This window comes from Nesoenas mayeri, assembly GCF_963082525.1.
Source record: "Nesoenas mayeri genome assembly, chromosome: 12".
NCBI lineage: Eukaryota > Metazoa > Chordata > Aves > Columbiformes > Columbidae > Nesoenas > Nesoenas mayeri.
Window position 1 is genome coordinate 13,002,144 of NC_137547.1, and position 24,076 is coordinate 13,026,219.

The window sequence follows — 24,076 nt, forward strand, 5'->3', positions numbered from 1 at the left end:
GGCTAGCACACTATTAACTGGAAAGCCACATCCCAAAAGGATTATGGTGATTTTTTTTCTAGTTCTTCAACTGCTTCAAACAGTTTCAACAAAGGACTTTAAATGTTCCATGTTTTTATGAAGCTGATTTCTAGACTGATTTCAGTTGCAATGAATGAATTAGCTTGGCTGCAGAGTTCCACCTTGGGCTGAGCCACGTCCCGGGACACGCTGTGTGCTTTGGGGTGTTAATGGCCGACAGAGATCCCCTCTTCTTGCTCAACATGTCTGGAAAAGAAAAAATCTCATTCTGGCCTTGTTACTTGTCATCTGGCCACAATGCCCAGCAAAGTGTGTCTCCTTTGGTAGTGAAGTAATTGAGGTTCCTTTGTCCAGTGATACAAAGGCCTGGACCAGCTCTCAGCACACAGATTCAATTTTTTGGGCCCAAAAGTAATTTTCTACCCTCTTAAAGTGCTTATGTGCCTTGGTGCACAGTCTGGACAAGCCCCAGTACACCATGAATAATAAATTCTGAAAACCTGTAAAAGCTTTATTTATTTAAACACCTAAATACTTAGAATTCGTTCATATCATTGGCATATTTGCCCCACTTTCCTGGCAGTAGAAGGTCTCAAAAAGGTTTCCACCTTGTAAACCTGCTGTGAGCAGTATTTACAGTCTGGTGGCTGATGTGCATTTAAGGTCCACACGTGAAGCAAACAGAGTTTCACCCTTGGTGAATTTGCAGCCCAACCCCTCCTCTTTCTAAAGAGCTGGTTGGATGGGTTGCATTTTTCACCACAGAAATTCCTGTTTACAAACGTGACAAAGCCACAAGGGTTTTCAGGGTCTTTGCTCACCATACAACTTCAGTCCCCAATTTTCTTCCAAATTGGGGCTAACATGAACTAGTGCAGAGCATGGGGATCTGGGTTCACCTCACACCTTTTCCGTTGACATTCTGCTGCTTTTTCTCACCGTTTCTCTCCGACCACGACACGTGCCGTGTCCTGCTGGGGAGTGAGCTCATGTGTGCAGGGAAGGGCTCTCACTGCGCACTTGTGTTCTGCTCTCTTGCTCCTGGCCGGGTCCAGGCTCGGCTCAGGTCCAGCGATAAGCAATTTGGAGGCTTAGCAAGAAGCAGGTGCGAGATTCCAGTGACTTGCTAAAGCAGAGGGAACGGGTGGGAGGACAGGAGCTGTGCCTTATCTCAGGGCTTTCTGCAATACCTGCTGTTTCCTTCCGAGCTGTGCGCTTGCGTGTGGGCACAACAGGCCAGGTCAGCTGCATCCCTAGCTCCATCTGAGAGCTTGGAGATGAACTTCAGCAGGACAAGAGCCATTTTTGTACACTGAGACTATTTCTTCTCTTGCTGTAACTTGTGTAAATCCACAGAGCTCCATTAACCTCAGCAGTGCTGCTTTGGGGGGGTGAAACCAAAGACAACCACATGCTGTAGCCTGGAGGTGATGTTTTACTCAAATTGATGAGCTCCTTGAGAAGATAGCTCTAAGTGACTCAGCTCTCAATCTGTTTAGATCAACTTCATGGATTGAGGTGAATATTGAGCCTAAGTAAAGTTACTCCTCATCTCCCAGCTTATACCTGGAAAGCAACACTTTGCCTGTGCACACTTCTTTGTCACAAAGTGGTACCTTAATGGCAAAATGCCCTTACTCAAAACCGCAATGTCCTGCAAATTCACGCTGTGCACACACAGCTCTTGCTCTGCACTGGACAAAGCTGATCATTGTATTAATTATCCTATGGCCACTTCTCCTCTTCCCCCATGTAATCTCCACTCATTGTGTCTTCTTATATCACTTTCTCAATCTTTATGGTTTTTATAAACAATTTTCCCCCCTAGACTTGACTATTGTCTTCTTCTAAAACCTACCTTTTTTCTTCTAGACATTTGAGGGTTTCTAGTATTTTTCCTAATTAACATTTTTTTTTCCTTGCCTCCTTCCTGTTTTCTTTAGCCACAGGGTTTCACAGCTCTTACAGCTCCGTTGTCCTCTCTCTGCCTTCCCGGGGCAGGGTGGGAGGAAGGGCGGGCTGGAGCATACATCCCACTTGCCTTCCAACGTTGACAAGGCTGTTTTGGAGGACAAGTGACTGACAGACAAACACCAGCCTCAGATACTCTGAATGTTCAGTTACTAACAGCTTTAGTCTTGTCAACACAGTAAGCAAAATAACCCTAGAAAGGGATAGGCCATATTTTTAGCCAACCTAAACCTCAGCTTCTAAAAAATAGCTTTATGCTCAGCTGTATGTCTCACTCCCTGGATTTATGTTCCCCAAGCAGATATTTAGAGGACTACTTTTCACTTTGACCTGATAGGGACATGTAATTAAACTCTTGGAAGTGACATTTCTTCACCACCTTGCAATGCCGCGTAGGTGGGACCCTGCAGCTGACCCGCAGCTGAGTGGGACGTAGGAGCCACGAGATGCTCAGCTGGGGCTTTGCTGCAAACTGGGTGAAACTTGAACTCCACCAAAAACAATTAAATGATAACAGAATGCCAGAGTTTCCCCACCAGTTGCAGTCACCACCGAATTTGAATCTTGATTATTTCAACATATCTTGAAGGAGTTAAAGTTTAGAACAGCTTAGGGAAGAGAAATAAGGATGTTTCTGTGCTGATCTCTGATGTGTTTGACCGTGCCTTCCTCTTCTCCTATGGGCCTTAGGACAAGCCCGATTAAGGAGTGATCTCTTCCAAACAGTCTTCAGTTTAAGCTTGTAAACAACAGCAAGGATGGAAACCATTGCAAGATGGATAAAGCTTAGAAGTGCCAGCTGGGATTTCCCTGTGACGTGCCTGTAAGGAATGTGTGCTGGTTAACAGGGTTAATTCCTTGTGCAATGCTTGTCCCCTGGTTCTATGTGTGGTTCCTCTTCCAGCTTTGTCACTCACATCCCCCGTTGCTCACCAAGGCCACCACAGCCTTCAGAAAGCAGGGTCCCCATGGGTCGTTAGCAGGGACAAGGATGAGGACCTTCCCCTGGGAGGAGGCCCGAGGGCTCAGCCTCTGTGGTCCCAGTGCAGCTGTGACAGCTCAGCTGTGTCCCTTCAGCCGGACACCTGCCCTTGCAGCAACCCAGCTCCAACAGCACTTTGACAGCCAGCCAAAACCATCGCCGCTCAGCGTTACTGTGGTCTGTCTTCTTACAGCACTTTGTGTCAACACATCCCTCGCTCGAGCAGCTCAGGATCGCAGGCAGTGTGCTCAGCGAGGGCTCTGTGCTCACTGCTCCTCTAGGCTGGACAGAAGCCAGGGATCCGCAGGCTTGGGAGGGCTGGCTTGTAGCTGATCTGTTCGGGGCTTTTTTTCGCCTGCTCCCTCACACAAACCAAAAAGGCTTTTGCCAGTGGCAGCATTAGAAGCTGCTGAGTTTGAAGTGCTCTCATTTGTTTTAAGGGATGTCTTGTTTATGGCAAAACAATTCTGAAGCAGTTATTACAATGCAAATGAAGAGGTGCACCCTTTTATGGATTACCCCTGAAGCTCAGTGCAAGGGGAAAAAAAAACCCAGACCACTAGGTTAGGAGAACAAAGAGGGATTACAGAAGTGAATGTTGCTGTACCTGACCTTAGCAATGAGGGATGCCATCAAAAATTAACAAGCAGTGGTATAAACAGCACCACATTGTTTTCATTGGCTTCCAAACTGAAGGAGTGCTTTTCCTGACATAATCTGGTCCTGCTCCCAGTGCTATTCAGTGTTATCATTCATGTTTGGGGTAGTAATATAAGAGTACAACTCAGAAGAAGATACAGCTCAAAATACTGGGGAGAGGCTGCAGGGGCTGAGGAAGAGAACATCAGAAAGAGTGGTGCTGAAACGGCCCAGTAAAAACAATGAGGTAAAACTTGGTAAGAAATACGAAGGAGTGAGAAACTGGATTGTCCCAGAGCTGCAGCTGTCCTCTATGTGCCCCACCAAGTTAAGCCAGGTCTTATGTAGGTACACTGTCTCAAGCCAGTGCACTGCAGGAAACAGCCTCAGTGCTTCGCGGCCAAGAGCCCGGCTCTAAGTGAAAGCAGTGGAGGAAACCTGCCCTCGCTGGTTGCAGGGCTGCGCTGTTCGCTCTGTGAAATACCCTCAATCCCCGTCTGCCCAGGCATGGAGCAGAGCAGCCGTGCTTCCCCAGGCATCTCTGCTTTCAGATGCCACTGCTGCACATCCAGTCAGGAGGGGATGGCAAACCATGTCTACTGGTTATAGACAGACTGCTGAGAAGGGCTTTTCTCTCCAAACCAAGAAGAATCTTTTCTGCTAGCAGGGCCTTTTCTGTTCCTTTGGCAGTTCCAGCTGGATTACAGAAAATCCAGCCCAGCTGCAGACTTTAAGACATTGTTTTAGGACGAGATCAGGAGGAATGAGGCATTTAAGTGGCGAGTCCGCTGATGCTGTGACTGTCACATGTGCACAGGAGAGGCTATGTTTGCCTTTGTGCCTGCTGTCCTTTCTGTAGCTGGAAAAAGCAAGAGCCAGTGCAGTGTTTTCCTTTGGCTATTCAGCATTGAGTATACCAATAATAGCACAGTCACATAGTCAGAGTTTAGGAGAAGGGACCATGTCTTCATCACAAGGGATGAGGCCCTGGCATGCAGGGGACAATGCTGCTACACACATAATGAACAGAAAGTGATGCTCCTCAGCAAGTTTCTCCACTCGCCTTTGCTCTTGGCATAAAGCTATGATGCCCTTGGTAGCTGTACTATTGGAATGTAAATGTGGAAGGCAGGTCAGAATTCAGATGCAAAAGCTTCCTCTTGCTTAAGAGGAAAAGTCAGAACAAGTTTCTTCAACCTTCAAGAGGGCGGTGGGGTGAGGGACAGCCACCTCTAGCCCGTGGTGATAGGCAAGCGGGGCTAGTTGAAAGCCAGCTTTGCAGAATTAAGACTCTCTCCCTCCCCAAGATCAGGGAGAGGTTGAAGAAAAGCTTTTGGAGGACAGAGGGAGATTGCATTCAGACTGCACAGGTCAGATCAGTTCACGATGTGATGTGATTGATTGCACTGCAAGGAGGGCCTTGGGAAGCCACGTCACTCTTGAATCTTGCAAGGAACAAACCCCCAAACCCCACAGGTGGTCAGAGAATCCATATTTTCCTGTCTCACAGGACAACCCGTCCTATTTGCAGTGCTTGCATGAGGACAGGACACCTTGCCCAAAATGTTAAGGAAAAGGAAGTTCTGTAGGGGGATGGTAGGGCCAAGTTATCTGCTAAAACTTGACCGACATCCTTGCTGCAGACCTGAGCCAAACCCTCTGTGGAAGGACTGCCAGGTTCAGTAAATATATGGAACCAGCTGTGTATGCAGGTGTGAGTGACCGTAAGTCCTCTGAAGCAAAATGATGGAAGTTCACCCAGTTGGAGATGTTTGCCACTATGTTCCTTCAGTGGATTTTTACTTGCCACAGGTTTTTTCCTTTCTCTGACCACTCTGGTTTTCATGCCCATTTTTTGTATTTTCCTCCTGTTGTTTTGCTGAGCATTTTTTTAAGCCTGCTGCAAGTCCAAACAGCCCTCAAGTTCTTGTTGAACTTCTGAACCCACGCTGCTCAAGTGGGTGCTAAATAAGGCAGGACAACTCAAACCAAGTCTAATTCTGATGACAGCAATTGCACTTTTGGAAAATAATTGACAAACATTCTGCTTTTAGACAAAGCCCGTCTAAGGGAGAGAGAATGCTTATATTCTGCAGCTCTGGTCTGCAGAGCGCCAGTGTTCAAGTAGGACATTTTAATAACATCCTTCATGGACAAGTGTTTTGCTTGGAACCCTTTTTTCCTCCCTCCACTCAGACAATTGTCAGCAAAGGGACTCACAGAGAACAAAATGGAATTAAATCTATTCAGAAAATTAGAACAATCTGCATTTCTTTCTTTCTGTGCTGGATTCATTACTAGCGGGGCTATAATCTGCATTTTTTGCCTGAAGCACACTCCCACTCTTACCTCTTCACAGCGATGCTGCAATTCTCCCAGATAAACAGGTCCTCCCGGAATGGATTATAGCTCTCAGCCAAAGGCAGGCTGGTGACAAGGAAAAACAAACAAATGCATTCCCAGGGCCTGATCCAGCTCTTCGGGAAGAAAATAGAAACCCTCAGGGATGTCAATAGAGTTTCTCTCCAGCCCTTAACAGTCCTTTTGCTGATGGCTACTTGCGCAAGGCCCAGGAAATTTGGGTTGTGAGGACTCGGCGTACGTTGTGTCTTTTCACCGGGCAGTTCAGGGTTCCCCTGCACAACCACAATACCAACCAGCTTCCTTGGAACAAGGACACTTTTGCTTTCCATGTGATGCAATTCCTTCTCCTGCCACACGTTATCAAGATTTTCTGAAGCTGTGAGTTCCTGGCTGGACAAACTGGCCAAAGGAAGAATCCAAACTACCAAAGGCAGGGGCTGAAGGGAACAGATTGGTGAGGGGTGACACTGAGCCAAGACTGACAGTAATAGTCACGCTCCAAGAAAGGGAGAGTAAAAGAATGTAATGAGGGGCAAATGAAAGAAAAATAAGCCAGAAATATGTATTTTGAGATGGGAAGCTGCTAGTGAGGGGAAAGTGAGATCTGAGTTGAATGGTCAGGACATCGTGTTGGTGTTGAGGTGGAAATTTTCCTCTGAGAGAAGGCTCTTCCCCTGAGCCCCCGCTGGAGGGTCTGTCAGCCTCCTGCTCCTGCACCCATCGCTCTGTGCCGCTTCTGCTACTACTGGCGCATCTTTCCATCCTAGCTATTTAAACAGCTAGTTTATTTTTATTTCTCCCACTCAAATCTTGCATGCTTCTGCAGCTGGGCATCAGTGCTTTCAGCGGTAATAGGCTCACTATTGCTTTGAATTAAGAGGACTTTTATCAGCCCACTGTTCCTGTAATTTACCGTGGTTTAGAGTGATAATGAGGATTTTGGTATGTAAAGAAACCCTAAAGTGCACATGGAAATCAACACAAGGGAGTGCAACTCTGAGCCTTGGGCATTAGTGACTGTGAATGGGTGAGTGAGCTTAGCACAGGAAACCAAAACAGGGGAGACAAAAGCCACACCTAATCTTCCTGGGCTGGCAAATGCTGTTTATCTTGTTTGTTTAAATGACTGAAGAACAGAAAGCTTTGCTTTTGTTGCTCTGTAGCTGTGTTACAGTTTAGCCTTAGCTGTGCACAGTTGCTTGCATGACTTTGGCAAGAAAACCATCCTGGACAGGCCCAGTATGGGACTGGGAGGTGGTCTGGAGAGTCCAGGAACTGTGGGCACGGGTCCATCGCCCCACCGCAGAAACCAAAAGAATCGAAGGACTCCTTTCGATCTTATTATGTCTGAAGAACCACAAATAAAATACCAGGGGAGAGGAAGTTCTTTAACGTTCTTTTGGGGTAAAAAATGTGAAATGTTTCCTTGCCAGGGACAGTTTCTAGCAACAAACATTAACTGTGCTCACAAATAATCCTGCCAGTGGAGATGTGCCTGCTTTGAGGGGATGGCAGCATAACTGCACGTGCAAGTAGGGTGGAAGCACATTGGTTCGCTACCAGATTCCATAGCAGTGCAAATTGTTCGTAGCATTCTTGGCACTCAATTAGTGCTCACATCTATAATTTCAGAAGCCTCCTTCTAAGGGGGGAGGGAATACATCAGGCCTGTTATTTCTGCTGGCAATGCTGGTACTAAAAATAACCATGTGAATGACATTATGGAAGCTTTATTTGAGTTTGTCAATAGATAAATTTTGACAGGACAGCAGGAAATGTTGCTAATGATTAATGTGTTACATTGTGGATTATTACCCCTGGAGAAGAGGTGAAAGCCTCATTGCCTGAGAGCTTTTATAGGGAGGATTTAGGAATGAAGAGGAAGGAACATTCCTGCATCATGCCCTGATATTCTGAGTATTTGGGGGTCCCTGAGAGGTAAAGAGCAACCATAGAAATCTCACTCGTATCAGCCATATGAAGGAGTCCACGGCTGGGTCTGTTTCCCAGATTGGCAGTGGCAGACTGGGGCTCCAGGGCCCACGTCCCTTCTTCCGAGGGCCAAATCCTGACTGCTCTCAGGTGCCCATGGGCTGTCCGTGGCCACACATTTCATGGCAGGGGCTGCTGTGGCCACAGCACGCCTGTGAGAGATGCCCCTGGCTGGCCTGAAGGTGTCTGGACAGATAGATCTGCCAACCACCCACTGAAAGGAGCGGCACCTTGACACTGGGGTCCTGTGTGGCTCAGGCTCCAGGGTGTGAGGTGCGGGATGGGAACCCCTCTGGACAACACAGCCTGCATCTTTGAGACTTCCCTCGCACTGTGGTTTAGTCCCTGGAGGGCATGTTGGAGCTGTTTCAACAGGTGCCACTGTATCGAAGTCCCCAGAGGCCAAGACAGCGAGGGCAGAGAGCAGCTCTGCCCCAGCCATACCTGGTCCTTGGAGATGCTCGCAGAATGTTTTTCCCAGGGGACCCTGCTCAGTTCATCGGTCTCCTTCCCATCTTCCCTATTCCCTTGCCCCTTTCTCAGGCTCTTCTTTTGGCGTTAGTTGGGATAAATGTGATTTCCAGCTCTTCACTCCAGTTCCCAAGCAGAGGCAGCCCTGCTGAGCAGGGACAGAGCTGCCTGCCCAGCCTCCCCCAGCCCTGCCTGCACCCTGCCAGGGCAGCCGAGCAGTGTTTAGCATGAGTTATTCCATTTAACTTTATCAATTGATTGGTTAATGAGCCACTTGTTTGCCTTGGGTTACTCAGCACTATTGCCTCTGCTTATAGATTAGGTGCTGCTTTTTATCACGCACTTCCCCATATCCTGTAGACTGTAAATCTATTATATAGATACTAGTAAGCTACAATTACCACTGTTTAATGGGGACACTGGCAGTGCTATTAAATGCTAAATCAGCACTCCCTTACCTATGTTTCCCCAGTTTAGATCATCTTTGTGTTTGTTTTCTTGTCTTCCCGCCAACATCCCCAAAGGGCAGAGATGCTCCCAACCGCTCTCCTCCCCAGACCTCATGGTAGCAAAGCTGTGGGCTGTTGCTGTTCATGGGACTGCAGGTGAAGGCAGAAAAGCTGGGCCAAAGAGGAAAGAGAAGGTCTGTGCTGTTTGGAAAACTCAAAAGTTTTGAGAAACTGATGAGATGTCCAAGCTTTCCTAGATACATTCTGCAAAAACCAAAGCCTACCCCATCAAAATGGTGCATCATCCAAATGCCAGCAGTGAACCCACTATGTGGGTGGGAAGAGAGAGTCAGAGTAGTCTACACTAATTAAACCTCAGCCTCTACGAATCCAATCAAACCTCTCCAGAAGGCAGGAACATGTTACACCAGGGACAGTTAAATAATACTAGAGATAAGCTTAAACTCTGATGATCAGATGCGGAGTAAATTTATTACGAGGCAGATTTACCAAATCTTGCTGGATGCTTTATAATGCGATTCAGACATTTGCTTTGAACTGCAATGTGTCTTCTCAGATACTCTTGGTAAAGACTTATAGGCATTTGCAAATTAAATCAATAAGGAATTTTTCAATTGAAGATGAGGACATGGGGGTGACAAAAGGCTGATGAAAGTAGTAGGAGGAACACACTAATTTTCTGAGATGTTTGCCACAGCGTTTGCTTCCCAGCACAACAGGCAAACATATTTACACATCCATTTAAATGCATTTCTGCTCTCGGTTATTGTGTCTACCTAGAAAGCTGGTGGTGGCTTGTTGAACCAGAACTAGTCCATACACCAGTGACAGCAGCTTGCACCGTGGTACCCACTGCTTCTGCTGGGGTCTGGTGGCCACCATGCAGTGCAGTAGCCAAAGAGGATGGGGAAGAGCAGCCAGCAAGCTTCCTGACAGCTGTCCTGAGGGACTTGCTTCCCAGCAGTCTCTGTCTTGTTTCTTGGTAGTGCAGTGCTCCTGGGGCTGCCATTAACGGAATATGGACCTGACAAGGAGAACTTAAGTGCCAGCCTGGCTCTAAGCCAGGCTTTCAGATGCAAGAGTGCGTCTGGCCAGGTTATCCCAGACACTTGATTCTTGATCACTCCCTTCTGTGCTGGCAGGAGCTGCCATGCCAAAAGCTGACACGACACTCTAGGAAAGCGCAGGGACCTGTGCCTCATCCAGCGAGCGTCGTGGATGCTGCCACCAGCCTTTGGTGTGCCTAGGGGACAAGGGCAGCCTAAGTATCCCGCCAGGCTGGCTGAGTCACCCAGGGATATAGGGGAGCTCCTCTCCTTTCTGCCAGTGGCCAGTCCTTGGTCCACTGATTTAATAGGAACTCCCTCAGTTAGAGCCACATCCTTCCCTCCTGCTGCTGCCGAGAGGTCACAGGGCAGTACTTGGATCTGGTTACAAAGCTCCAGCTCGCTCCTGCAGAGCAAGGACAAATAATTATTTGTGGGGTTTTTGGCAGTGGGTGCATTCATTGTGACATGTTGTATTCTTCCACTGCTCAGCAGAGGCATGGGAATATTTGGCAGCACACTGCCTCCCAGTTCAACCCAGTGCCCCAGCAGCCTCACGGGAGGCACTGACCAGCTGTCCTGGCTCAGGGAGAGGGGCACATAGAGAGACGCAGCAGGACCCCAGAGCAGAGCCCTCAGTGTCCTCTGTGCCAGGAAATGCCATAAGATGCTGAGGGTGACCAAGGTCTTCAATCCTTTTTCAAACCGTGTTCCTTTGGAATAGCTTGACTGAAAGGCTTGGGGAAACACTGGGCAAAAATCGTTCCTTCTGCCTTCTCCACGTAATTAATTGTAGGTGCAAGACTTGAAACTGAGCCTTCCCCTATTGCCACAGATAGGGAACATCTCTCTGAGTCAGGCAAGATCTTGTCCCCTATTTGTATTTTCTAAACACCAGCTGCATTTGAGAATCCCCGAAGGGTTAACATGATTTGACTGAATCCTTGTGGCAGGTGTCAGGGAAAAGCTGTGTCTTTGTCTTTTCTTCAGATAACCTGTTTTCTGGGTACAAGTGTAGAAGTTATGATTTAAATATATCCAAATGCATGTAATTAATCACAAGTGCAACATACCTCCTTCCTGCTGCGAAACCTTATTAACGATGTGGGCGGAATCTTAAAATACTCTACCTGCCACATTTCAGCTCAAACGCTTCAGCTCAGGAAGCCTCAGCACAGCCAGGCTGTAGGAGCTGAGACCCATGACCTGGTGTCACTGAGCACAGGAGCCCAAAGCAAGAGCTCACCACTTCCTACTTGGAGAGGTCTCTACCTCTGCTCCGTCTGAGCTGTGGTTCAGCTGCACACATAGGCTTCCACGTCACTCCAGCAAGTGCAGCCAGCAGGAATTTTGAAGCCCCACTGCAAGAAGTACCACAGTTAGGAAGGTGAGGTTTGGGTTAATGCTGCCTGCAGCAGCGGGGGCAACAGAAGCCAAACTGCTGTTCCTCTGCCCAGGACTTTTATCATAGAATCATTTCAGTTGGAAGAGACCCTCAGGATCATCAAGTCCAACCATAACCTAACCTAACTCTAGCACTAACCCATGTCCCTAAGAACCTTGTCTAAACATCTTTTAAACCCCTCCAGGGATGGTGACTCCACCACTGCCCTGAGCAGCCTGTTCCAATGCCTGACAACCCTTTCCGTGAAGAATTTTTTCTTAATATCCAATCTAAACTTCCCGTGGTGAAACTTGAGGCCACTTCTTCTTATCCTACCACTTGCTACTTGGGAGAAGAGACCAACATACTCCAACCTCCTTTCAGGCAGTTGTAGACAGCGATAAGGTCTCCCCTGAGCCTCCTGTTCTCCAGACTGAACAGCCCCAGTTCCCTCAGCTGCTCCTCATCAGACTTGTGCTCCAGACCCCTCACCAGCTTCCTCTGTGCTCTCTCTACTGTTTCAATTTCCTTCTTATGATGAGGAGCCCAAAACTGAACACAGGATTCAAGGTGCGTCCTCACCAGCGCCGAGTCTATACCAGACCTCCTCATTTTGATTGCAAAATTTTCCAGCAGTGGAGGATCCATCACAGCCTTTGGGGGTTTTTTCTGAGCAGCCAGATACTCTTCCCTTGGACTGTGATCCTCTGGGTGTGGTGGTTGATTGTATCCTCTGACGGAAAGGCAGCACATTGCAGAACTGGGAACACCATGACTCAAAGATCTCTGAGCTGAGATTAGTGGAGGTTAATGTTGGCTTGGCAGCACACCCAGGGGCCTGTGGCAAGCACACAGCTCAGAGATGGAGCCCCTGAGCTGTAATCATGCCAGGGGAGATGGACAGGATACGAGGAATGGCATAATCGCTCTTCCCAGAATGAATTCCTTCTCAGCTTAGCATGTTAAAACATCAAAGAACTGAAAAAATCCCCATCTGCTACCAGAGCTAATCAAACACATCAATTATTGCTTCAGAAAGACAGTTGCTGCTAGATTTGATATCCCAAAAAAGCAAAGCTGCTTTAAAGCGTCTTTTTATTTTAGCTGAGTGTTTTCATGACAGCACGCGGTTCCTAATGAGCGATAGTACAGCTAGGACATACAGAAAAACATGTCAGCTGTGCAAAGATCGGCTCTAGACACAGGGGAAGTAGCTCAGAATCCCAATGGATTTCAGCAGAGCAGGGGGCTTTGGAAGCCGGGTTTGTCACATGAGGGATGGCAACCGGGTACATCCTAGCAAAGTCTTGCTTTGATACACCGAGTCGTGCATTGACCTTTAATACCTGAGTAAAATACGCAAGGTTGCTTTGTTCTTGGGGGACTTGATGGTGGGACTTGATTATTAGGATGAAATGCACGAGCCAGTGAAAAGGTTGTGTATGTCCCTTGTTTCCTCTATTGTCCGCAGAATATTTGGTTATGGAGAGCAACATCTGAACAGGTTTTGAAAGGCAAAGTCACCTTCCAGCCATCAAAACACTTCAGATGAAGCAGATGAGAAACAAAAAATATTGTTTAGGTTTGGGCAGTAAAACTGACATTGAACCCATTTGCTTCATTTTTCAGGCTTTGATGATAGTTAATGACAGCTTACAGAAGTTGTGAGTGATCTAAAAAAGCCATAAAAAGCTGCTTTGTGTCCTTGTTCAGGGGATGAATTTAACAAAACCATTATGGGGCTTTAAAACACCGTTTTGACTTTCTGGAACCAGCTGTGGGATGATCCAGCGGCAGTTGGATCCCCCTTGCATCTAAGAGAACATTTAAGAGGATTAATCCCAATAATTTTAATTCAACAAAATGACCTTATGTAACATTACTGAGGAATTAATGAGAATTCTCTCATGTGGGTCATCACCGGCCGCGTGGATTTCTTTTCCTCGGGGGATCTCATTGATCTGAGGCAGAGCGTGGACAAAGTAGATTGACTATGTAGCACATTGCATGGGATCAGAAGATAAGTCACTGGGAGCAGGAACCCCTTTTCCTTTGCTGAATTATTATTTGGGAACGCATAAACAAGAACGCAGCTGTCAGCCTCCACTGGTGCTATTTGAAACCCTTTTGGCTCCAAGGCTTTTTCCACAGAAAAATGCAATCTCATCTAATGCAAATGCTGCTGCAGGAATTGTGTAGTCCAGCTGTCTTTTTTTAATCGAAACAAATCCTGATCTAATTGTTTTTGACTGTGTTTCTTCTCTGTTCTTACCGAGCAGAGCAGGACGCATATTAAAGCTAATTAGGTGCATGTAGGGTATTCAATACTTGATCTTAATATTAAAGGCCCCTGGAGAGGGCACATTATCAAAGTTACACAACTGCAAATTTTAGTCAAACCAAACTGTGCCAGCGGCCTGACATTGCGTAAAACCCAACTCTGCGCCGCTCCCCGCTTGGTGTTGGACGTGGGGTCTGGGGCAGCCACCTTTGTCCCTGATTGTGCCTTGGGCTTCACCTCTGGGCAGACAGGGCTTTTGGGAGCAGAAGAAGCTGATCTGGGGCAGCAAGAAGGAAGGTTTATTATATTGCTTCTGTATCAGCAAGCCTGGTGGATTTATCTTTCCCCTGACCGCAGCCCCGCGCTGCCATCCCCTGTGTCTGTGCTCTGAGGTTTGGTTTGGGTACTGAGCCAGCACCGGGGTTGGGTCCTTGGCAGGAACTGGTGGTTCCTTGGGGAGCCAGGAGCTCATTTCTGCTGTTGTCAGCACTTGGGAGCAGGGTGCTGTGTCTGGGTGCTGGGACTCCTCTCTCTGGACACCAGCGGCCAGTGGTCTCTGCAGGAAAAAAAACTATGATTAGGTGGGTAAAACCACTTCTGGGATTGACTCTGTGCAGTCAGGCTTGGTGTGGGAAATAATTAGGGATGCTTCATTTTCCTGACTTTGCAGTGTTAATTTTCAAAGGATGACTACGTCCCTTTTGACTACTAGCACAGTAGCTGGATTTGCTCTGCCTTCTTTTGAAACATCAGTAGTGGTGTCTTTCATTTATCAGCAGTAATTAATTACTTTCAGGATGCAGTAGACTGTTTATGCTCTTAAACTTATTTTATACACACTCTTAAAAACAGAGTATTTCACTCCACTGCTTCCTGTTACAAGATGTGAATGTTGAAACAGTCCTCACAGAGCAAAGATGGGAAGGGTCGTTGGTGCATCCAAAATGCAGGGTACAAGAACCAACCCAGTCCGGCGCAGGACATGCAGCAGGGAACTGAGCATGCAGCCCAGAACAAATCATCTCTCCTCTCACCCCTCAGGACAGCCCAAAGCCAAAATTAAGCATTGATGTAGAACTCAGTTAAAAAATAATAATAATTTAAAAAAGACTAAGAGCTGCTTCCAAAAAAACACAAGGCAGCAGGGATGCAGCACCACATTGGGAGTTTTCTCTAGTGCGCTTGTTTCTGGTTTTGGTCTGTATTAAACTGGAAATGAAGAGAATTCTGCATATATTTTATACATCTGAAACCAAGCGGAATCAAAGGTTTTCAGGAAGATGCAGTATCTGGCCCCTACATGTCTTGAAGTTCATCATCGTTAGTGCAAGAGCTGCTCTTCTACAGGCAAAAAGGTGGTAGCAACGTCCATCCTGAGTAGACACAAGAGAGCTTCTTATAATTTTCTAGCTTTTTGGCCCACAGTTAAGGTGTGGAAGTGCATGCCCAGCTTTAACTAGACCTCAGGAAGGCATCAGTTACTTACAGACCTTTATATTAGGTACAAATTTATCTGCCTGAGAAGAGCAAGAATGTTTCTGCCCTGTACAGGTCCATGAAACTTTTGCAATTGATGTGAATAAACTCAGCCATTTCCAGGATTATAGATTTCAGCAGCATTTCAATTGCCTGATGGATTTGCCTATTTTTTAATGTGAACCAGCTGGTTAGTTAGAATGTTATTGTCTTTGCATGCAAGAAATACTTTGGTGGTAAGAATTCAGTTTTGAGTGACCCAAAAGTATTTCCTCCAGAAAGGAGATTTTCCCCAGCTGGGAGTCTGTTACAGGGCTCCATCAGTATTTATTGGACTGGGGTTAAAAATCCACTTTGAAAAAATGATGCTTTTTAAAATGAGCTCCGTTTGCAGTTTTTAGGTGACCTGAGGAAGCTGTTTTTCTTTTCAAAAAAAGCGGGTGTGTAGGCAGTCATCCTGATCTCCATCTCGGAGAATTTCTTGCAGGAAATGCAGGGATGTACAATGTGTCATTCAAGCACAGCCAGAGGGGAAGAAGAATGAGTTTTGAGAGATTTGCACCCTGTCACGGAGGTCTGAACTGTGCCTTTGCAGTCTTTGAAACACAAGGTCATGGCCATCTGCGTTGATTTAGTTTAACATAATCCAGGAGTTTTTAATCGCATTTAAAGCTATTAAATGAGTGAGAAGAGAATCACTGGAATTTAGCTTCATAACTCCCTTGTAAACAAACTTTTTAACCTCATATCAAGATAAAAATAATTTCAAAGTAGCTGATTACCTCTAGCAGAGGATTTTCTATCAAAATTTGATCAACCCCTTCTCTTCCCTACATATTAAAGTCAGATCTTTGCATTATGATTTCCCCCTATTTGCAAACAAAGCTTACAGAGTTTTCTTCAAAATTAGAGGTTTTTCTTTTGACTCGAGCCCTCCCAGCCTCACCAGAAAAAACTGCTTCATTCTGTTATGAAACGTAAAAGACTATTTTTGAAAGAAAAAGAGAAGAAGGGAGAAAAAAAAAATATCAGCAAAATTTGCCAAGCAAAAATGGATTTGTGTGTTCATTCCTAAATTCTTTGTGTAAAATGCACCTTGCATCAGTCTATACCCTGAACATATACATGTGAATGGGAGTCTCAGCAGCCTGAGCACAAATGCATCGGTGGGCAAATGCCCCTCATCCCTCTCATGCCACCTCCCTCTGCCATGGCCCAGGTGTTCTCCTGTGGCTGCAGGGAGCACTTTACACCCCATAGCATCTCACGCTCCTGGCATCAGCAGGGAAATTTTCCCTGCATGTGTTGTCCATGTGAATGAACTTCAGGAGCTCCTCGTGCAGAGCAGTGCGGAGACCTGAGCTGTCCTGCCGGGAGGGGAGCACTGCGGATGGACAGACACCCATCCAGGTGACATGGAGAGGCGGGGGGTACAAAGGGTACCCCTGCCAGCAAAAAACAGCTCAGTGTCCCAGGGCCCGAGAGGCGGAACTCATCATCGCTGAGGCACAAGGCTCTGTAGGAAAGCTGTGCAGCGACCTTCAAGTACCTTAATTTGTCCAGGTGAAGGTGGGGAGCAAGAACTGGACCGTTCATACAAGGGGTGATGGTTTTAAACTAAAGGAGGGGAGATTCAGGCCAGACATTAGGCAGAAATTTTTTACACTGAGGGTGGTGAAACACTGTCCCAGGTTGCCCAGAGAGGTGGTGGTTGAACCATCCCTGGAGACATCCCAGGCCAGGCTGGACGGGGCTCTGAGCAACCTGATCTGGTGCAGATGTCCCTGCTCATGTCAGGGGTGGCACTGGGTGAGCTTTGAAGGTCCCTTCAACCCAAACTATTCTCTAATCTATGATTCTATTATTCGCAAGGTATTTGCTTGTGATGCACTTTGAGTGTAATAATCTCCCAGTGATTTCTGTAACTGTAACTGTAACTTTTGGAATGTGCATTGGTATGGGAAGATTTCATTCAGCTGGAAACATCTTGCTGATTGAAAGTATATCACCTTATGTAAAACAGAAACAGTATGGGATTTATTTTCTCCTGTAGGCCATTTGAAGTCTCCATGTATGTCTTTTACAGTGATGTGGACAGTTTGAAGCCACACAGAGTTCCCTGAATTTAGCCAGAAATGTTTCAGAGGCATTAGCTCGAGGTTTTGGGGCTGATGGCAAAGTGCAGCAGACGAGACAGCGCTGTGTCAGTCCCGAAAGGAGAACCCGTCTTGCAAAGCTGTGACAGGGATGGAGGACACCCAGTGCTGGCAGGAGGAGAGGGAGCAAGGATGTCCACAACAGGCTCCACTTGCCACCATCTCTCTCCCTCTGGCACAAGAAGGGCAAGTTTTGTACAATTAAATGTCTACAAACCCATGGTGTTTAAGGAACTTCTAGCTGCATACTTAGAGGCTCTGCTGGCGCCATCTCAGAAATACAAACAATTCTCCTTGAGAGCTCTTGGAGGGCAGGTGAGATACCAGAAGAAAAAAATGTAAACATGGTGCATATCTCTAAATATAGAAGGAGAAAAGAGGAGTAAGAATTACAGACCAGTCAACTTCTAGAAGCTTTCAAGAGAATTGAACTATCAATCAAAAAATTTGCAAGCACCTAGGAGATAAAAAGGGAGATGAGTGATATCCAGCATGGATTATACAAAAATGAGGCATGTTAAACTAATCTCATTTGATTTCTCGGCAGAAGTAAGAGAGGAATAGCTGGTGCCATATCTAGATTTTGGGAAAGGTTTGATACGATCCCACTTAACTTTCATAAAGTGATCTGGAAAACCAGTCTAGACGAAACTACTTCAGATCTTACACAAAAACGGATAAGTAGCACAACTCGGTTACTGGTGGCTCATGGTCAGAGCAGAAGACTCTGTTAACCAGGACTCCACAGTGTCTGGCAAGGTTGAATTTCTACAAAATTTTCAGCAGAGACTTGGATGAAAATACGCGATTACCCTTGGCAGTGATGTGGAGCCCATTGGAGGATAAACTTTACAGCTTAAAATGATCTTAGCAAGTTAGAGAAGTGAAGAATGAGTCTCTGTTCCTCAGGAAGGAGTAGGATCCAGTTGGAGAAGGTGTAGGGAAGAGTCATTGCATTTGCTAAACCTGACTGAGGTTGGAAGGGCCAGAAGGAAAGTGCCAGAATAGCTTGTCTGGGACTGGAGCAGGGAGTGGGGAACTGTGGCCTCTGCTCCAGGAGGTTTTCAGGACAGATGGACATGTATTCCCCCCAGGAGTGACCTGGACAAACTGGGTCCTCGCCTGGGCCAGGCCCGGCTGAGCTCAGCCCTCCCACGCTGGCGCCGTCCTGGGCCTTGCCCAAAGCTGCTGTTTCCCAGCTGCTGGGGCAGAGCGTGTCAGCAGCCACACATGGCAAAATTATCTCTGGCTTTGCCTTCTTAATACGTTCGTTTTGTAGTGAAAGGCTGAAGGCACGTAAGTGCTTTGTTGAACGGAAGCCAAAGCGAGCTGCTATGCAGAATGCACCCCCCTGTTTCCAAGTATTTCATTTATTTTGTGATTAAGCAATAATCACTGAGGCACTGGGCACTTCTTCAGGATTAATGACTTGCTAGGGGATGGCAGAAGATCTGATCTGCGGTGGAGCCATTTTCCCCAGCAAATACCTGTCTGTTAATGCCATTCTAAAATGAGTATGACAACATAATATGCAAACATATGGGTTTTGCTGTTAGCAGTTGAGGGATGGGGAGCAGGCATTAATAAGTACATTAGACAATCAGGTTGCTTCAGTTGTCTCTCACCATTCCATTCAGAGCATGGTGTTTCATTAGTCACTTGGTGAATGAAATGTCTTTTTAATTGCCCAGAATCGCTTTTAAAAATTACAGCATTGTCTCCCCCCTCCCCCAGCCCCCAAGGATCCTCTTAAATCCCTTTTTTTCCTTTGCCCTGGAGAGAACCGGCTCCAATGTGGCAAAGAGGAACCTGCCTGCAGCAGTTTCCTTTGCATTTCAGATACAGGATCAAGTATGAGCGAATTAGAAAGCAGAGGATTCACATTTTTAGTGTTGAAAACCCTCTGTTCCCATTAATTTGTGGGTTGCTTAAGGAGTAGCTCACCCTGCCTGTACCTTTAAAGACTTCTCAGTCTTGACACGCTGCTCACTTCTGTTAGTTCCTACCCACTGTGCATTTTTAAAGCTCACAGCTCACTACAGTATCCAAACCCCATTGCTTCTTGTGTCCTGGGGCACCCAAGCTGGCTCAGGCATCCCCCTAACAAAATATCTCCCAAGAGTGTTGTTGGAGCTTGATGTGTTCTCTCGACAGTAACGCACAATAGCAGGTGAGAAGAAAGGTGTATCCCCAGTGGGTGAGTAGCAGCATCAACATTTCCAAAGGTCTATGGAAAAAGCTGTCACTGGAGTTCAGCCCTCAGATGGCCAAGGCAAGCAAGAGGAGAAACGTTGACTAAAAGCATATAGGACAATAAACCAGTTCACGGTGTCCTAGCAGCCTTTGGAACGGCACTAGTCAGCGGGGATTTGCTCGCTGAGATATTAGGTAATGTTCTAACCGCATGATTGATTAATCCATAGGTACTTCCTACAGCAAAACTTCAATACTGGCATCCGCAGTGCTGCTTTCAGTTGCCGTGGCCACCTTCCCGGAGAGATTTCACAGAAGAACAATCGGGGTGGTTTTTTCTCCACGCTCTTTTCTGCCTCCTTTAAAAGTAACGCTTTTATGTCTGCGCTTTGAACGATGTCGGCGTTGCTGCCCAGTCAGCATTATGTTTGCTGAGGGATATCAGAGCTGTTCTCCAGTGCTTAGTTCTGCCCATTCAACACAAGGAGCCCTGTTACTTGATGGGGAGCTTGCTGGTTTAGAGTATCTGGAAACACTGAGTATATGGAAGTGAAAATTTCAGGCAACAACTTCATGGTGCAAGGCCAGAGATGGTTTAAGCTCTGAAGAAGACCAAGGCTCATCTCTTGCCCTCTTTTTTGCCATATCAAGTCCCTAGCTGGTGCCTGTCAGCGAAAGACAGAACCAAAGCCAGCCTGAGCTGTGGGCACCACCCCGGTCTCCACCAGTGTGGTCCATGGCTGGACCAGACAAATCTCAGCTGCATCCTTACACTGCCCCTCGTGCCTGTCCTCTTCTCACCCCTTTCTTGTCCGCCTCTCACCTCTCCTTCTCCAAGTTGCCCTAACATTTAGACCACTTTGCCCCAAAATCCAACCCCAAGCCAACCAGACAGAAAGAATGCATTTTTTCTGGTGTTGCTTTTGCTGCCTGCCTGCCTCCCGCGGGACCCCTGCTCTGCCGAGCTTCTCGCTGTTGTCCTCGTAACTGTGAGGAATCGGTGCTGTATGGTCCCTCTTGAATTCAAACAGGGTTGATGTGGATCCTTATGCTTTGTACTAGCCATAACTCTTCAGGTTTGACTGCAACTTCTGATGAAGAACACATTTCCCAGAAGTTCAGCAACTTCTCTGAGTAACAGTAAATGATCCATGAGATGTGGTGCCGACACGGCTCTTCTGGCCCTCCTCCCGTTACTCAGATGTTGCTACTCCAGACCTTGGCACAAGCACTGGATTCATGCAAAATAAAAGCTACAGAGTACAAGGTCTGCTATTGCCCACATCTCTTCATCAAAATCAAAACTAGTTATAGAAAAAGTTTGGACGAATTGGCAAGTCTAAATTTACTAAGTCAGAACAGTTTTCATCCACCCCTGCTGAGGGGAGACAAAAGTGCAGCCCCTCGTGCTGTTCCCATTCCCCCTTCCTGGGGCTGGGCGACCTGAGCAGGGGACACTGCCCAGTTCCTTGGATCAGTGCCTTTAACATTTCCTGGACAGCAATTAATTTGAACCACCGTCTGTCTTGGTCTTTTTCCACTAGTCGTGATATTTTTCCAGGACTTGGAGGGTGTTGGAGCAGCTTCTCCCAGGAGCTCAGTGTTCAGTGACGAGTGAGAGAAGGTTGTGGTGGGGAGAGCAGAGAGTCAGTCGCTTTTGTTAGAAAACCTTTCTGTGAGCTTCACATCACGGGGAGTAGGTCTGTGTCTTTGTCAGCATGTTTCCATCAGCCTTGTTCTTCATGTAGTCATCTGTTAATAACACGGGGCTGGCATCCAGCCCCGTTCTCTGCTGCCATCCTAGCGCTGTATCTATTGCAAGCTCACTATGATCCCTGCGAGCGCTGCCTCTCCCCGGGGGGATGCCAGCAATGGCCAGGACCTCGCTTTGTGCATCTGACTTAGGAAAAAAAAAAAAGAAATAAAAATCCTGTTATAGACAGGCTGCGAGGTTTGATCAGTGTCCAGGTCTGTTACTGGAGGCCTCTCTGTTGTCTAGTGAGATATGAGGATGAGCAAGCAAGGACTTCATTTCAGCTAAGCAGATCATTCTCTCTGCCGATATTTAAGAGACAGGATCATAACTTATGTCTTCACTGGGAAGAATTATTGTCAAACACAATTAGCTCTGCAGATCCTAGCTGTTTTCTAGACACACCCGGGCATAGTTCTTGAGCTACTTAGATATGAAGAAATTACAGGGGTCAGTCATCTGACCAGAGCAAGGAACTGCAAGAACTCACTCCATCAAACAGTTCCTTTTGCAGAGTTTAATAGAGACTAATACACAGAGAACTGTGGATTTCATTCCCATGGTGCTTCAGGAACGATAACATAACATAACATGCCTCTAGACAGAAAAACTTCCAGCACTGTTTTTAGAGGAGGGGGGAAGGAAGGAGGAGGTGCGAAGGGTTGTAGATACTTTAGATGCTGCACAACTAAGTCACTTCCCCGCTCCATGCCTGTGTCCTCATGCGCACAGGGATATTTCCACTCTGGTTTGTTCTGTAAGGCACCCCAGGAGTTACTATGAAAAGGACTAGACAAGAGCTAGGCTTTTTCTACTACTTATTTCAGTGGTTAAGATCTGATCTGATGGTCACTGGAAGCATTGAACATACTTCCATGGACTTTGACAGGAAAGGTAACATAGGACCTGGAAACCTCCCTCTGTGACCAGTGAGCACAGGAATACAGGGCATTCCAGGCTCCAGTGTTCATGGGTCGGTTGAGAGGGAGGGACTATATGCGCCGAACCTGCACAGAACTTCATGAGAGAGAGCTAAAGGGATGCTAATCCCTGGCATTGGGCTCAGACACACTGCTGGTGAACAACTAGAAAGTTTCAAAAGAAATGCTGACTAAATTAAGTGAATCAAGCTAGCAGATGTGCTCTTCAAAAGAGCACAGCTGTCTTTTGAACACATCCCCCATTGAAATTACATTCTCAAGAGGTTCTTGTCCTTTGCATTTTCTTCAGGATCATCCACGAGGATGGCTTCTCTGGAGAAGACGTGAAGCAGTACAAGCCAGTGGTCTACAGCAACACTATACAGTCACTGGCAGCTATTGTACGTGCCATGGATACCTTGGGCATCGAATATGGTGACAAGGAACGACGGGTAAGTGAAAATCACCACTGCTTGGGTACAGAGAACTGAGCACCTGGAGACCCCAGAGCACAAACAGGAGACACTTGCACAATCTGAATACCTTGGAGGGAAAAGCAGGGAGGGGAGACGGTTTACATCACTGTTGTGTGCCTATTGCACACACGGCTTCTGCAACCAACAGTGGCACAGGCATGCCATTCATACACCTGTGCGAGGAAGTGTAGCCCTGGGGACCTTGGTGTCACAACAGCCACAATCTCTCATGCTCTGTCGGTAGCCAGGTCAATACAAAAAAAAAATCTGTTATCTGCAGACAGCCTAGATGAGAGGTACTGATAAGCTTGGGGAAGCGGTGAGAACATGTGTCGTGTCTACTCTGCATGTGTTGGATACACAGGCTGCAAGTAGAAGTGTCTCGGGAAGAAGTCTTGCTGCTGTTCAAACCCCTTCCACCAGCCTGATAACATAGGAAAGCTTTTAGGATTACCTTGATTTTGCAGGGCCTTGACTGACTTTTACTCACACTTCCCCCATTTGAGTGTTCCCGAACAATTTTGCTTGTGAACAAGGGGATGTATTACACCAGTGAGGTTGTTATGGACAGGGTCCATAGCATGTGTCTTATCAGAATAACTTATGTGATGTCTGGCAGCCTTCCCATGCTATACACCTTAGCCAGCCTGTCCTTTTACAGTTGCTACTCTGTCGTTACTTTAACCAGCTCCCTATTTTTAAACAATGGCTCCTCTGTGAGGTGCCCCAGCCAGCCTCTGCCTTTCCTCTTTGCATTTCTGGCTCAGACCAAGCCCACACTGAGAAACTCAGAGCCACACAGAAGTCAAGACCACCCTTTTTTTTGCATGCTCCCATCCTGGAGAAAGTATAACTACTTGGTTTCACTGGAAATGAAATAATTTTGGATTAAAGACCCGGTAAAGGCAATGTCCTACATGACACTGAATGTATCATGACTATTTTTAGGTAGCTATGAAATGACAAATGTACGACATACCCCAGACTCCTTATCTGGGGGTTGATAATAAAAGCATTTACTAGAAAGGATGCCAAAATCCTGCTGTGGTGTTACTGTATGAAGAGGTACCTTATTTCTCCCCATCGCAAAGGAATATTTTGATTTCTTTGCATCTAGGGATTTTTCCCACAGGAACTCTAAATCCTGGAGACATTTACATCCCAAACATAGAGATGATACCATAATGGAGTTCTTGTGAGCTTGCCGAGAACTAATGCTGATGGCTTTCAAACTGAATACATTAATCTGTTGATTACTCGGTGACTCAGCTCTCAGCTAGGCAACGTATCTTGTCTCAGCTAAAAACCTATGCCCAGGAAAACAGAAACAAATCATTCTCCATGTCTGATAAGTAGTCTGTGGCAGACAGCTTTAAATTGTATTTTTTTTTTTTTTTTTTTAATGCCTGAAGTCCTAATTTGAGGAGGAAATCTCAGCGCTGCTTTAGTGCCAGGCCTGGCAAAGTATGGGGTGTGGAGTG

General features: G+C 46.6%; 1 protein-coding gene across 2 annotated transcripts in view; it reads left to right on the forward strand.

Annotated features, from left to right (window-relative positions):
* Window positions 1-24,076, forward strand: part of GNAO1 (G protein subunit alpha o1) — a gene marked incomplete at its 3' end in the record, with an annotated part of 143,668 nt that overhangs the window by 26,684 nt on the left and 92,908 nt on the right. For both annotated transcript variants that reach the window (XM_080351841.1, XM_080351840.1), the window contains exon 3: window positions 22,430-22,571. In XM_080351841.1, coding sequence (XP_080207967.1) covers window positions 22,430-22,571 — 142 coding nt within the window. The remainder of the gene's footprint in view (window positions 1-22,429; window positions 22,572-24,076) is intronic.